At 38.7% G+C, this 14,167-nt stretch overlaps 1 protein-coding gene and 1 long non-coding RNA gene across 3 annotated transcripts in view; one reads left to right on the forward strand and one right to left on the reverse strand.

Annotated features, from left to right (window-relative positions):
* The first annotated feature begins 4,623 nt into the window (after positions 1-4,623).
* The window catches only part of LOC109952963 (uncharacterized), a 10,406-nt gene continuing 862 nt past the window's right edge, over positions 4,624-14,167 (forward strand). The window contains exons 1-2 of the long non-coding RNA XR_002273835.1: positions 4,624-4,856; positions 8,536-8,728. This is a non-coding gene — a long non-coding RNA (uncharacterized LOC109952963). The remainder of the gene's footprint in view (positions 4,857-8,535; positions 8,729-14,167) is intronic.
* LOC109952962 (poly(rC)-binding protein 3) overlaps positions 8,654-14,167 on the reverse strand; it is an 8,111-nt gene continuing 2,597 nt past the window's right edge. The window contains exons 7-12 of one of the 2 annotated variants that reach the window (XM_020588288.1): positions 13,709-13,783; positions 12,115-12,156; positions 10,809-10,887; positions 10,231-10,283; positions 9,144-9,313; positions 8,654-8,708 (exon numbers count right to left, since the gene is read on the reverse strand). In XM_020588288.1, coding sequence (XP_020443944.1) covers positions 8,654-8,708; positions 9,144-9,313; positions 10,231-10,283; positions 10,809-10,887; positions 12,115-12,156; positions 13,709-13,783 — 474 coding nt within the window. Of the gene's footprint in view, positions 8,709-9,143; positions 9,314-10,230; positions 10,284-10,808; positions 10,888-12,114; positions 12,157-13,639; positions 13,784-14,167 lie in introns of both variants that reach the window. The other variant, XM_020588287.1, reaches the window with a different exon arrangement.

Below are 14,167 nucleotides of genomic sequence, written 5' to 3' on the forward strand. Positions count from 1 at the left end.
TTACCACGGGGACCACTTGTGCCTTCACCTTCCACATCTTTTCTAGCTCTTCTTTCAGCCCTTGGTATTTCTCGAGCTTCTCGTGTTCCTTCTTCCTGATGTTGCTATCGCTTGGGATTGCTACATCTATCATCTTCATCTGTCTATCTTCTTCTGTTTGTCCACCACTACTGTGTCCGGTTGGTTGGTCATTACCAGTTTTTTAGTTTGTATCTGGAAGTCCCACAGGATCTTAGCTTGGACCTTTGGAGGTGTATCCCATTTTGACTTTGGGGCTTCCAGCCTACTCGGCACAGATGTTTCTGTACACTATGCCACCACTTGGTTATGGCATTCCACGTATGACCTGCCTGCTAGCATCTTGCATCCCACTGTTATGTGCTGGATTGTCTCAGGGGCATCTTTGCACAGCATGCACCTGGGGTCCTGTCTGGTATGGTAGACCTCTGTCTCTATTGATCTTGTATTTAGAGCTTGTTCTTGTGCTGCCATGATTAGTGCCTCTGTGCTGTCTTTCAGTCCGGCTTTGTCCAGAACACCAAACAAAACAATCAATTAATTAACCAATTATGCAATTGATAAAAACTAATCTACAATCTTTTTGATAACCAATCAGCTGTTTCCAAAAGCTGAAGCTTCTCTGCTTCCTGTTTCTCAACCATTCACTAGGTTTCTTTAGTTCATATATCGGTACATTAAGTTTATTGTTACTGAGTTAAAGAGTTTGATATCAGGACTTTGAGAGCCTAGTAAAAATGACATGTGACCTTCACACTTCTGTAAAGAAAAAGATCTGGAATCTGTGGTGTCACATTAAGCTGAACCACGCCTAAAGAGAGAAGACAAAAACTAAATCAATTAGAATGTAATTAAAACATCATATAACCATGATCCTCAAATGATCAGCATCCCAAACATGGAAGAGCACAATAAACATAAATGCTAGTGAGAAGCCACATTTCAATTATTTCAGGTAAATTGTCTTTTAAAGATAATTTCACATAGTCTGGGAGAGTGAAGTCCAACGTGTACTGTAACAATGATTAATTCAACAATTCATGTTCAACTCCACAATATATATTTTCTTACCTTGGTCGATGCAGGAGCCCCAGCTACTTTACTGTCTTTAACTGTAAGAGGACACCACTTGTCCCTCCTCTGACCAGCTGTCCATATATTTCACCTGTTCCTTACAATACAGTAATTTCTACAGTGAAACTTTGTCCCTATTCAGCTAACATTGTTTAGGAATCATGAAGCAAACACTCAGAGAGTCATGAAGTCCTGGTAACACGTCTCATAGTCCAGTACATCATTTCCTCAATGCACTGGAGGACAGTACATGAGATCTTACCTGCCAATTTCCTCAGGTATTATTAAACACATGAAAACAGCGACACTCTGAAAGATGCAGAACATAAGTCAGTCATATTAAACCACTTGACCTCAGGTGGAACATCCAACAACAGCGCATGTGAATTTGGAACTTCAGTTTAAAATGCACTACAACCTCAATTAAAGATCTAAGAGAATTAACACACTGCTTAGATAACGTAGAGAATGTACCACTTAATACCTACTTTTGTCCACTGTCACTACTGGCAAGATTGAAGTATTACTGCATAAATTTTGCTATATAATCATTTTGCCTATATGTTTTAACCCATAGTCTATATTCACCACAAAACATGTGAAGAGCTGTTTTCCTTTTTTCCCTTTCTCTTACAGCTATCTATTTCTCTATTATGATAAGAGAAAATTATATTTGAACCTTCTGTTTCTTAAATCAAATATGTGAGTGTACTTTAAACTCAGTTTTAAACAAGGTGCTCATCAGTATACAGCAGATGAACTTTGAGACAGTGATTTGTTGTTATATAAAAGACTTGTCTGTTGTCTGAGATTAACAATGATGTGTGTGAGAGCAGTGACAGAATGCATATTAAAATGAGTACAAGATTAGCATTAGCTGGAAGAACAACAGAAAGGCAGGGAACAGTTTTTGATCAAGCTGGTGAATGTCAAGGAAGTTGTTCAGACCAAGAGTCATAGAATAATAATAGTGACAAGCAAAATGTCTCAGAAAAACTTCACAGTTTGAACATATTAATGGAAGTGCAAAAGACAGTATCAGAGACATCATAAGCACTTCTAAGAATATTACTGTATGGGATAATAGGAAACTAACTGTAAACTTATTTAGGGAATAAGGGACATAAAAACACTTGAGTGAAATAATTAATCATTTAATATTTTCATGACAGGCAAATAATAATCAAAAAAATTAACAGCTTATCTTTCCCAAAATTAATATTTACTGATTTTACTCTATCAATAAATTGAATATTTTGTTTTGCACTGTTAGACAAAACAAGATATTTAAAGATTTCATTTTGACCTTTGGGGAAACACAAATGTAATTGAATAGGTAACACTGAAAATAACTGAGGTTAATCACAAACACTGGTTCCACTTATCCTGCCCCCGATGGAGGACTTCAGTATGGAGCCTATCACATCCATGGTGACAAAAGACCTTTGAAGGTGGTTCTAGCTCTGTAACGCAAAGACCACCTGAATGCAGGCAGCACTTTAGCAAAGCATCTGTGTGAATAAATGGCAGCCATGTGCAGAGTTCAGTCCTGACAGTTTTGCTGAAGGGCAGAATCACTGCTTTTGTTGACTGAAGCATTTTAGCCTGCATGAGTTTGTTTTGTGGGACCAGCCACAATCATAAGGCTCAGTCATAAATGTCAAAACAACCCAGCACTTTGTTTTTACTTGCATATTTACTTCACATTCTCTTCTGTTTAGACTACATGAAACCTGCCAAGGCATTGCCCTCTTGCAAAATTCCTGCCTCATAACCAATTTAAAATACATTAATCCTCCCATGTTTACAGTGATATGGAGCTGAGCCAGTTTAGGAGATGTTTTGTCAGCTTACATGAGTGACTCTGTCATAACATTATTTCTGAGACATATTTATCATGAAAAATATTCATTTAAATTGTTTTTCTGAATCAAGATGCAAGTTTGATATTCTGCCTCATCTGCACCCTGAGTCAGGTTTGTCACTGTGCTGTGAAAGCAGCACAGTCCTGCCCTACAGTATATATTGACCTCTCCAAAGCCACACTCAGTACATTTATTAATGCTTTCCCACTGCAGACACTTCTTGACATTGGATTTGCACACTCTTCATGCAATTGCTTTCACTCATAATTAAGGACACAGCAGCACCGTGACCCCATGTTCTCTGAGTGGGCATAGAAGAAAGCCAGGATATCTACTGGCAGACAATTCCTCACACTCCCTACTTAATGACACTTAGAGCAACCTTTAGATTTACATGCTGTCTCCTTAATGTCTTTGCAATCATTCTTTTGCATTAAAGTTGCCTATGCTATAAGTAGGTTACAGCAATGCTGTGCCATAGCATGGACCCACTGCAGCTTTCATGCCAAGCCAACACAGGGGCAGACAATGGAGCTGGATGTTATGAATGCTCTAACACAGAGATTGAGCAAGTGAAAAAAGGACGGACCCAGCTAGCTGGCTTCGGTGCAAGCAGTGATATTTATTTACAAGTGAAACAGTGCAATGAGAAGGGGAGAGGTAGTTAGTGGTAACCGGGTGTCGATCAGCGGTAGGAGAAAACAATATGCAGTCTATGGAGTGGTGAATAATGACAGACCGGGCTGCGGACGCTGGGGTCACTCCTGGATAGGTCGGGGTTGAGGTGAAGATGACCGCGGAGACAGGAGTATGGAACAAACAGTTAAAGGAGACTGTGCATCAACCTGTATGGCGGTGGCTGGGAGAGCTGAGTAGATCCAGGGTCCAGAGAAGCGGTCTGTAGAGAGGGGGAAGGAAGCAGCGGGACAAAACAAAAGAAGGTAATACTTAACAAAAAGAGAGAACTATGACTGGTGTAAGACGCACAAGAAACAAAAACAACAATCAAAGGGGCCTGGAGACAGAGATTGAACTGGCAGGGGAGTGAGCAGGGTATAAGTAGGGAGGAGAGTGATAAGGTGCAGCTGGTGATAATCAAGGGAAGTGGGCAGGTGTGTTAGATAGTGTAATCAGGGAAGCAAAACTAGAGTGAGGAAAAGGAAGAGAGGAAGGTGCAGCCGGGCAAACCTGACACTGGATGGGTCACATTTTTATTATGTGATTAACTAGCCCTAGTAAAACTAAGAAGATGGACTTCTCTGGGGAGCCAGGTCTCTAGAATGTCGTTTAGTTTATTTTCTGCATAGACATTATTAGGTTATGCACAGCTGGTGCAGTTCTACGGTTTGAATAAATATTAACCTTGGTACAAAGGATGATTAGCTTCATTAAGCTGCAAATCTTTAAAAATAAAATGTCAGAGGTACAAGATTTGCAGTTTATTCAGTTATGCATTTGGCTTTTCTTTTATTAGTGAAATGTGTCAATCAGAGATAGAGAAAAAATAATTTCATGTTGCAAATACAAGGCTTGCATGCAGCAGATATGGAGAAACAGGTTAATGATTGACTTCTGTTACATCTGAACAGCAGCTAAGGCTCATTGGTATTGTAATACTTAGCCATAACCTGACTGAAAAATGAGAGTCCTCAGGGAGGAAATTGAAGTAAATCCCTTTGTTTGTATGTTGGGATTTATCTGTTTTTCTTCTGCACACTCCAAGCAAATTTTCTACAGTATAAAGGTGCACAATAGGTGCTCTGAAAGAGAAAAAAAAGAGCTGCATCACTTGTCTGGGAGCCTGGATGTTCAATATCCAGTCATGCAAAACCTTTTTCGGAGTCGGAGGCAGCTCATTTCAAGATGTTGAAGTGACTCAGTCTTTCACTACAAGGGCAGGTTGGTAGGAAATCTTTGTATTTTCCTGTTTGTTGTCATCTGATTATAAAGCTACAACTGCTCTTCCTGTATCTTGTTTGTGACTGTGGAAATTTAATAGGTTATAAATTACCAGTATGTTGGTTTGAAGTGTCATTATCATGATTGATGAAATTTTTTTCCCAGGGAACCGTCACATGAGATAATTATTTTTGAATTATCTGTCTAAAATACAAGCACAAAAAGACAAACCTATTCTTAGAATAAAATCTTTCAGTCATTTTCTAATTAAAGCAAATAAAAAAAATATATCTGATTTAATGGTGATAATTATAAAAATTATCCTTTTTTTTGCAGACTTCCACAAAACTCCTATAAGACAGCAATCTTTAAAAATAATAATAATAACAGTTTGCTGTATTCAGTAGCTATCAAAATTTCCCAGGGGGACTTTGAGGGGCACTGAGACAGTGTGGAAATGATCTGATGTCAGTCATTTTCTGCAAGAATCAGCAAAGAAAAACCAAAGAATAAGTCACAGAAAGAAGAAATGAGACTTTATTTGTTTTTATACTTTCCAGCACTTTAAAAGTAAAACTTGTCATTACTCACAACTAATATAGATTTGCACATAGCAAATAAATCAATTGAAAATAGAGTTCTATTATTTTCCCCCCAAACTGCAATACACACAAATAAAAGCTGAAAAACAAAAATGTCCTGCAGTTTTCACACTGTTGCTGCCACATTGACAGTGGATAAAATTCAACAACAAACTACACAGCTCTCCTGCATCTATGCAATAGAGAAATAATTGCACATTGCACCCTATTATTGCATTAGTTGCAGTTTGTTTCAAAGTTGTAGTATACTCAGGCATATACACAAATGTAAATACAGTATTCAAACACCAAATAACACGTGAATAGTTATATTTTTGAAATCACATTGCTCAATATTCCTGCTTGCTCATTCAAATTACACAAGATCTGTTTTGTCAAATGCACTGTGCTAGTAACCATTAGCAGTCCTTGATTATCCACATTTGAAGCCAACATGTACTAATACCTGTTGTGTAAAAGCCAAAATACCCTTGATGATGTTCTTTGCTGGGTAATTCAGAAACACCATCTTAGGTTTCAGTTAACTGTTTTAAAACGCTTGCCAAAAAACAAAATTTCATTTAACATTCCCACTGTAGTACAAGCTATGGCAACTCAAATTAAAAGGAAACTCCAAAATGTCAGCACTAGCACTATTACTTGAGTTCACAATAAAATGTAAGAATTATTGCAGAATAATTACTGACTATGCATTGCTCAGTATATTGATACAGCATTTGGTCCATTTACATGAAACTGCCAGAAGCTGGCTTCCTTAGCTTAGCATAATGACTGAAACAGGAGAAAGGACACATCCAGAGATGAAAAAAGAATCCACCTACCAGCTGATTAGCATGTTGTGTGCTGTTTGTTCAATTTGTATAGATATGACAAAAAAACGGTGTTAAAAAATGACCATATTTACAGGCTGTTTTGTGCCAGACTATTTATTGGTTGAGATCAGTAACTTCATGGAGTTTCCACTGGTTGCAGGGCAAGAAATAGACTTTGAGGATTTGACTAATTTCATTACATTTTAAGTAATTTCAAAATCTTCATTCACTTTCTTGCAGAGAGAGAGCCCTGATATATATGAAGCTACAGCTGGAAGATGGCTATCCTAGTTTAGCTCGGCATAAATACTGGAAACACGAGGGAAACTGATAGCCTGACTCTTCATATTAAATAAAAAACAAACAAAACAAAACAAAAAAGCAAGCAAACAGATATAGCATGTTATTTAGTAAGCTTGATCTAGGTTACTATACAGTAGGTGCCTCACCCTAAGCTAAGTTAACCAACTGCTGGCCATGTTTGGCATGCAGATTTAAGAGTGGTGTCAGCCCTGTCATCTAACTCTTGGCAAGAAAGTGAATGTGCATATTTTCCAAAATGTCAAAATATTTTCTTTAAGGAAGACGTAGGCTACTGGATTTAAAACAAAAGTAGCAGGTTGTATGAAGAAACTGAACCACTGAAGCTGCAGAATGTTGCTTTGTTGGACAGTAGATAATGTGATTTGAAAATAACATTCAACAGCTGTTTGTTTTCATCAACACTGAACTGAGCTCAGCTGAAGCTTGGAAAGTCCAATAATAATTAATGCATTCTCATGAGTTGAATAAACAAGGGATGGTTGAAATATTGAATCATGCCAAATATCATCCACACTTCCTTCTCAAATTAAATACAGCACAACAAAACTAACTTAGATTAAGTTCCATTACTGACAAAAAGCCACACATGCTTCACCACACTATAAATAAATACATGCTGATTTTAATGAAAACCAGCAAAGCTAAGAATTGTCATCCAACCTGTCCTTTTTAAAATAAAAACTATTAAGCTGTTGACATAGCTGTGTCAATAAAAAGCCATCCAAACCTAAAGCAACAAACTGACCATGTGACAACAAAATGAATGTGACAAGATGAACAATCGTGAAAAAGAGACTGAGTGGTCATGCCCGCCCAGGCCCTGTGGGTTCCCCACAATGAACCCCTAAACATTCCTTGGCCCTAAGAATACCATTTGGCTTTGCTCAAATGTTTAGGCCACTTTGCCATAAAAATTTGGCTTCAACCCCTTGTTTTCTGTTTTCTCAAAAGCTTCTCCATGAACCTAGAAATCTCGTTCCAGCTGCCTGATGAATATATTCAAAAACAAGGGAAGGAAGTCAAAAGGTTTGGACGCAACACTTGGCTTTTAAGTCCAACTAATTCCTCCCCGTCAGAGGCAGGCCAGTGTAAAGTGTTGAATTGTCTATTGCATAAGTGACTAATGTGCTAAGTCACAATAGTCCTTGTACTAAATAAATACAGTGTAATAAGAATGCTAGAAAACAATCATTTAAAATGTCAGTTAATGTTTTAGCCACTGCTTTCTCACTAATTCCCATTCATGCATCAATATACTAATAATTGGTCTTGATAGGAGGAGGCTGTGATGGAAAGTTTTTCACTTGGGCAGGGAGTAGGACTAGATGTGAACAGCCAAAAATTTTGAAAAGGTTTGTGGAAAAGAACATGAGCACAAAGATATAAGAACATTTGATAGTATGTGAACACTGAACAGGCTTACTAAAATATACAACACTGAAAACATGTAAGATAAGCAATAATATAATTAAAAGGAAATTACCATGAGAAAGGAGGCTGTAGGAGTGATATCACTGGCTTAATAGGGGTTATGTGACGCAGCAAAGAGTCAGGTGTAGCTTGGATTTGTACATAGACAAAGATGCAAATTAGGATGAAAGCAGAACAGTGCAGTTGTGTTTTTCTTTTTTTTTTTTCAAAATATACTATCAAAATTTGATCATTTGGCTAGATCCCACCACACACTCTACCAAATACGTTCTACAAAAATGTTCAATCTTTTATTTGTACTTCTTTTAAATGTTCTATGACGCAGCACTGACACACAGAGAAAGCAATAGAGAGAAAAGAGTAACACAAGCTGGTCTTAATAAACATTCAACATGCTCTAAAAACAACCTAATCAGCAGAGAATTTTTTTCTTTTGTTTTCTAAATTTGTATAATTTGGTTCTCTGAAATAAAATGATGCCCAGTCCTCTCTGAAACATCTCTGTTCCAGGGCAGGAGTGTGGTCAGAGTTTTCAGAGAGCCAGAGCCAGAGTCCGAAGGGCATCATCATCGTTGTTCACGAGAGTCAGTCATTGGAGAGGGCCAAATGGAGCAGCCAGTCAGGAATCTCAGGATGTGGTCATAGAAGATGGATCGTTCCACATGGCTGCCACATCTCTGAACCTATCAGAGTATAATGGAAAGTAGGCAATGTTTTTTTTTATTTTCCCAGATGTCTTTATAAGCCACACATTTTTGCCATACATGGATTAAACCTGAAAGAGTTTCTGTTATTTTTAGGTTGTTATTCTGTAATAACAGTTTTAAATTAACTGATAAACTAATGTCTGTGTATGGCAATTACAGTATAGTCATAGTTAGGAAGAGATCATTGTGATGTGAAATAAATGATGGTTAAAAGAATAGTCTGACATTTGGGAAAATGTACTAAAACTCATGTGTAAAAATGATAAGTTGTGGTTTTACCAGGAGTTGTGTGATAAACTTCTTATTTGCATTGTTTGCTACTGATGAAACAAACATGATGGAGGTGCTGGCAGGGGGAGTTTGCTCCATTTGGTCACTTCACACTAGAGTTAACAGCCAGTGAGCTCTGACCTTGCATTGATGAGGTACTGAGCCAGGCTGATGTTGGCAGGGGTCCCTGTGATGGTGATCTGGCGCTCCGATGACCCTTCCATGGCGTTAGCAATTTTGATCTGCGCCCCAGACATCTGACGGATCTCGTTGATTTTGGTTCCCTGGCGTCCGATTATACAGCCTATTAGCTGGGAAGAAAATTGGGGCGGGACTTAGGATGGCCAGAGCATGAAAGAGACGTAGATATATGTTTTGATCTGACTCTATTTTATATGTGACTGGACATAGATTCTCTATGATGCATGTGAACACTGGCCACTCACTGTCAGCTTTTCAACTAAAGTATAACCTTAATTCTTTTTACTTGGATCCAACAAGTCTTTTCCATTAAGGACACTGACTTTACAAAGCCAACTGCCTTTGGCTGTACTATATCGCTGCTGTGCAAACGGGGATCTCAGTAGTTGCAGCTGAACTGCTGTCACATTGTATCACTGGAAGTTTGAACAAGTAGCCACGTTATAAGATAATAATCTATAGTTTCTGACACTGTGTTCCAGTAACATTTGTGAATTTGTTCTTTGATAGGAGTTAGATCCTGATAAGTGCTGTGCCTCCATACGCATAATTTCATGTTTTGGAGCAGATTTGCCAATGTACTTCATAATTTATCAGTCGATTAAGAATTCATCTGTCTGATTCCTCTGAAAATGGATGTTAATATTCAAGTGGGAGTGAATAAGTAAGATCACAATGTCACAGTATATTTTGTGTTTTCTGAAAAGTTTCCTGTGACAATATTAACTCTCAGCCATATTTTAGTTTTAAATCATTAGAAATTAGCACGACATTCTGAATAGTAAGTGTGACAATAATTCTGCAGTAGTGTCTACAATATTGCTTTTAAGTACTTGGTGGTACTGAAGTTAATGGAGCTGGTTGTAGTTTAAAAATGGATGCCCTGTCAGTTTTTGAATGACAGATCTCGCATTATAAATTATAGTCTTGTTTAGAATTAATTTCTGTCAGGGAAAATGGAACTTATATAAAAAAAATTGTCATAGACACAAGTGGATATTTTGCACATTATGACAAATGTACTCACATCATTGGGAATGGTGAGTTCATGAGTACTGGCCTGGTTACTGGCATCCAGACCTGCTGCTGGACAGAGCAGACAGAAAGAGGGGAGGAATGAAAGAGGACAGAAAATAGAGTTTGACACATTGAGGGAGTGAATTGCATCGATGAACTGTAGTCCTGAAGTTGTTCCATTCCCTCTCCCTTGACTGGTTACTGCACCACTGGAAGGTCTGGTTCAGCCCTGAGCAGAGCCTACATACATGCATAAAATACCTTTCACTTGACTATTTAAATTCTACTTTCTAAATTTAAAAACAAACTAACAAAAAACATCTGTGGCAATTGCACAGTTAAATAAGTGATGCTAAGGGAAACTCAAAGAATAAATAAACCTCAACATCAACAAGAGCAGACCACCAGCATGCCATGTCAATAGCAGTGCACCACAGAAACCAATGGGAGGAAAACAACCAGTAGAAAAAAGAGGAAGGACAGAGTGGAAAAGAAGAGAAAGAGAAGATAGGAGGAAGAGAATGTGTTTATCTCTACAGGTAAAAAGGAGCTTTGGTAAAAAGGGTCATTGTGTAGGTGGGTACGTACCGGGGAAGGCAGGGGTGGTCTGTCCGAGAGGGGTAAAGGGGGTTTGCTGCATAGCCAACTGGTGGAGCTTGCTCAACTGCTGAGGGGGGGAGGAGGAGGACAGGAGACCTATGAGGTCAGTGTTAAAAGCACACTCTCGCACACACACACACATACAGGTCTGTCTGAAATGCTACATGAGTAAAGAGAGGATCTGAGGAGAAGTAACAACACAAACAGGTGAATGGTGAAGACCAAGAGAGAGAGAAAGAGAAAAAAAGAGAAGAAACTCATAAAGGACTTGGTCTGAGACTGGGAACTGGGAGTTTGCTGGCCTGTGAGTAACAATCTCCAGCATGGAGCCTCAGTGTGAGAGTAATAGCAAACCAGAAGTGTGTTCCCATATTGATTGACAGCTGTAAGGTCTCCCCTGACTTTGGCCTTCTTTGACTAGGAAAGGGAGGAAATGTCTCTGCACTGCTGCCAGGCTGCTCCTTCAGTCACAGGAGCCTTTGATGGCAGCATTCAACTTTAAGATATGATTTGAAATGTATTTCCACAAAGATATATTATAAGTCACATACTGCTGTAAATGTGCACTTGATAGCTACACATATGTTGTGCTAAAAAACAGGGGCTAAAGTTACATGTGCTAAACATCCTCTCCAATTCATGATCCATGTGGAAGACATGGGGAAAAAACAGCAGTGTTCTTGTACTGCAGTGTAGCACTAGTTAGACCCAGTATTATAAGTCTGACTGTTCATTCTATTACAACCCTTTTTGGCTGAACACTTTACATTTATGCTCTTGTGTTTTAGTTTTAGAAAGGCTGGCAAAAGAAGACACCACACTTAAAACTCTTTCATTGCCAACTATCTTTCTTAATAGGCACAGATCTTGCTAAGCTATAATTGGACAATCACTTTTTGTAGTAGGGGTTTTAGTGTATGGTCAGTTGCTCATTTGGCCAGATTGGGTGGTTTGGGATATATGGGTGTGATCCATAAACATATTCCAAATTATTCTAAAACTAAATTTTAAAAGATAACTAAATAAAATGAAATAAAAGGAAACTACCAGCCACCAGGCCAAGTCCCATGAGGTTTAAAGTTAAACCAGGGAAGCATGAGTCAGAAAAGTTTGATGATATAGGAATTACATGCCAGAAAAAGCTGTATTAATATTAACAGTTAATATTAATAAGGGTGGAAAGAACATAAGAAGAGCCTGTGACTGAAAGAGAGAAATAAGAGATAAATCTGGATGCAGCCAGACAGAATTTTGGAGAGTGCAGTGTGGACTGCCTCGTGGATTTAACACTCACATCTGGATGAGGGATGGCGTACTGTCCTTGAATGGTATAAGCCTGCAAACATGAGGAGAGGGGCTTATTGTTATCTCGTTATATCATCAGAACAGGAGCACAAAAATGTTGTGTGACTGCATAAAATCTGTTTCTGACATGTTAAAACTGCTGATTCTGTAACAAAATTTGGTTAATACAGAAGCTACAGTGCTATAGTTTTTGCCATATTACAAAACAGCAATGCAGTAGACTCCCTATCATGTTCTCATACTATTCATCAATCAGATCCAGTTGAACTAAATCAATAAAGGACAATTCAGACAGTGGGGAGGTGCCAGGAAGGGTGTGGCGGAAGCCAGAGGAGTGGCCCTGAGAGGAATAATGTGACTTTACCCAGAGGATGTGTGGCTTACAGGGGTTACAGAGGTCAGAATTGAGCTAAACCTAGCACATGTAAAGCAAAAAACTAATGATAGGCACTGAAAATGAGATATTGTACTGCATTTCACAAAAATCTAAAATCAGGTAAAGAACTGTATATCTAGTATCAGTCTTCAGTCTTCTGCCCCCAAACTGTACTCCAATCTCTAAGCAGCTTTTATTAGCCAACATCTTATTGGCACAAAGAAGCTCACATGTGCTTTATTTGACAATAGCATTGTTGATACATTTCAGTTTATTCAGATTATACTCCATTAAAACCACACTTCTAAGTCTAGTGTCATACTAATGCTAAAACAGAGGGCCTTATTTGTACCCCTGCTGATCTTGTCCCAGAGGTGCTAAAGATTAATGGCTCTTTCTCTCCTCTGTTAAATCCTAAGTCAGAAATGTCACTTTTGACCAGGTACTGACTCTGAACCAGAGTGTAATATGTTTGATTTGTCCTTGTTTTTGTTCATGTGATGTTTGTGCTTTTATTTTTTCTTGTCTAGATTATTCTAACTACTTCTTAACCCATCTCAGCAGAATATTCCTGCATGGTTTACAAATGGTCCTCCATGCAGCAACTCAACTCCTGACCAGGTCTTCAAAGGGGTGTGGTAACACCGTTCCTGATCTCTTGACACTGGCCCCCCATCAAATTCAGAATGAACTTTTTGACCTTTAGATCTTTTAGAGCACCTGCCTACATTTGAAATCTACTGAAACCTTATGTCACTAGTAGGTCTCTAAGATCTGTGAACACTGTGAATATCAGCAGCTCAACTTGCCTTCTAGTGTATTCTTTCTTTTTTCTGTTTTTATTTCTGTTTTTATTGTTTTAAATTATGTCTATTTGTGTTGTCTGTCTTTTAAATTTTTTGTATGAAGCACTTTGTGACATCTGAAAGGAACTATTCAGCTAAACGTTATGTTTACTTTAGATATCATGAATTTCCATTTAGTTTATCATGTTCCTGTTCTCAGTAATTAATAGCTAAGTTGTTGGGGGGGTGGGAGGGTGTCTAGTCAGCAGTGATTGCTCCATGCTATTTGGGAGCAGGTGAGGGTTGGGGTGAGGAAGGGCGGAAAAGTGAGTAAAACCTGGTGCGACACTAACAGGCAGTGGCTGGTGCTGCAATAAGAGGCTGAGGTTGGCTGTGGATGCCCCCAGTGGGTCTGCTCTTACCTGGCCACCTGAAAAAATGACAGGGGTGGAGGCAGGCTTGGGACGGTAGGGGATGGTGGCACCTTTAGGTGGGGACTGAGGAGAGAGTGGGGAGATGGAGTGAGATGTGGAGAGAGTGGCAGAAAGAGAGACAGAAATAGAAAGAGAGAAAGAAGGCAGTTGCATAAAGTGAGACCAAGAGGGACAGTGCCTTAGGGAAGACAACCTGTGACACAAAAGTGCTCTTCACTGTGTGCACACGCTGACATAAAATATCCAGTTTGTGGTTCAAAGCACAACTAAGCTTGTTTACCTGGGGCATCATGTTCAACTGGATAATGATGACTCTACACACTGTGTTTTAAATATCTTTGAAGCCCATATTCTAGAGACTTACAGTCATATCACAAATGTCCTAGTATCCATGTCTGATGCCATCATGAAGGCCCAGTGGAGAACTGGCTGAACAAATAGTCAAAT

The sequence above is a fragment of the Monopterus albus genome, unplaced genomic scaffold (genome assembly GCF_001952655.1).
Source record: "Monopterus albus unplaced genomic scaffold, M_albus_1.0 scaffold523.1, whole genome shotgun sequence".
NCBI lineage: Eukaryota > Metazoa > Chordata > Actinopteri > Synbranchiformes > Synbranchidae > Monopterus > Monopterus albus.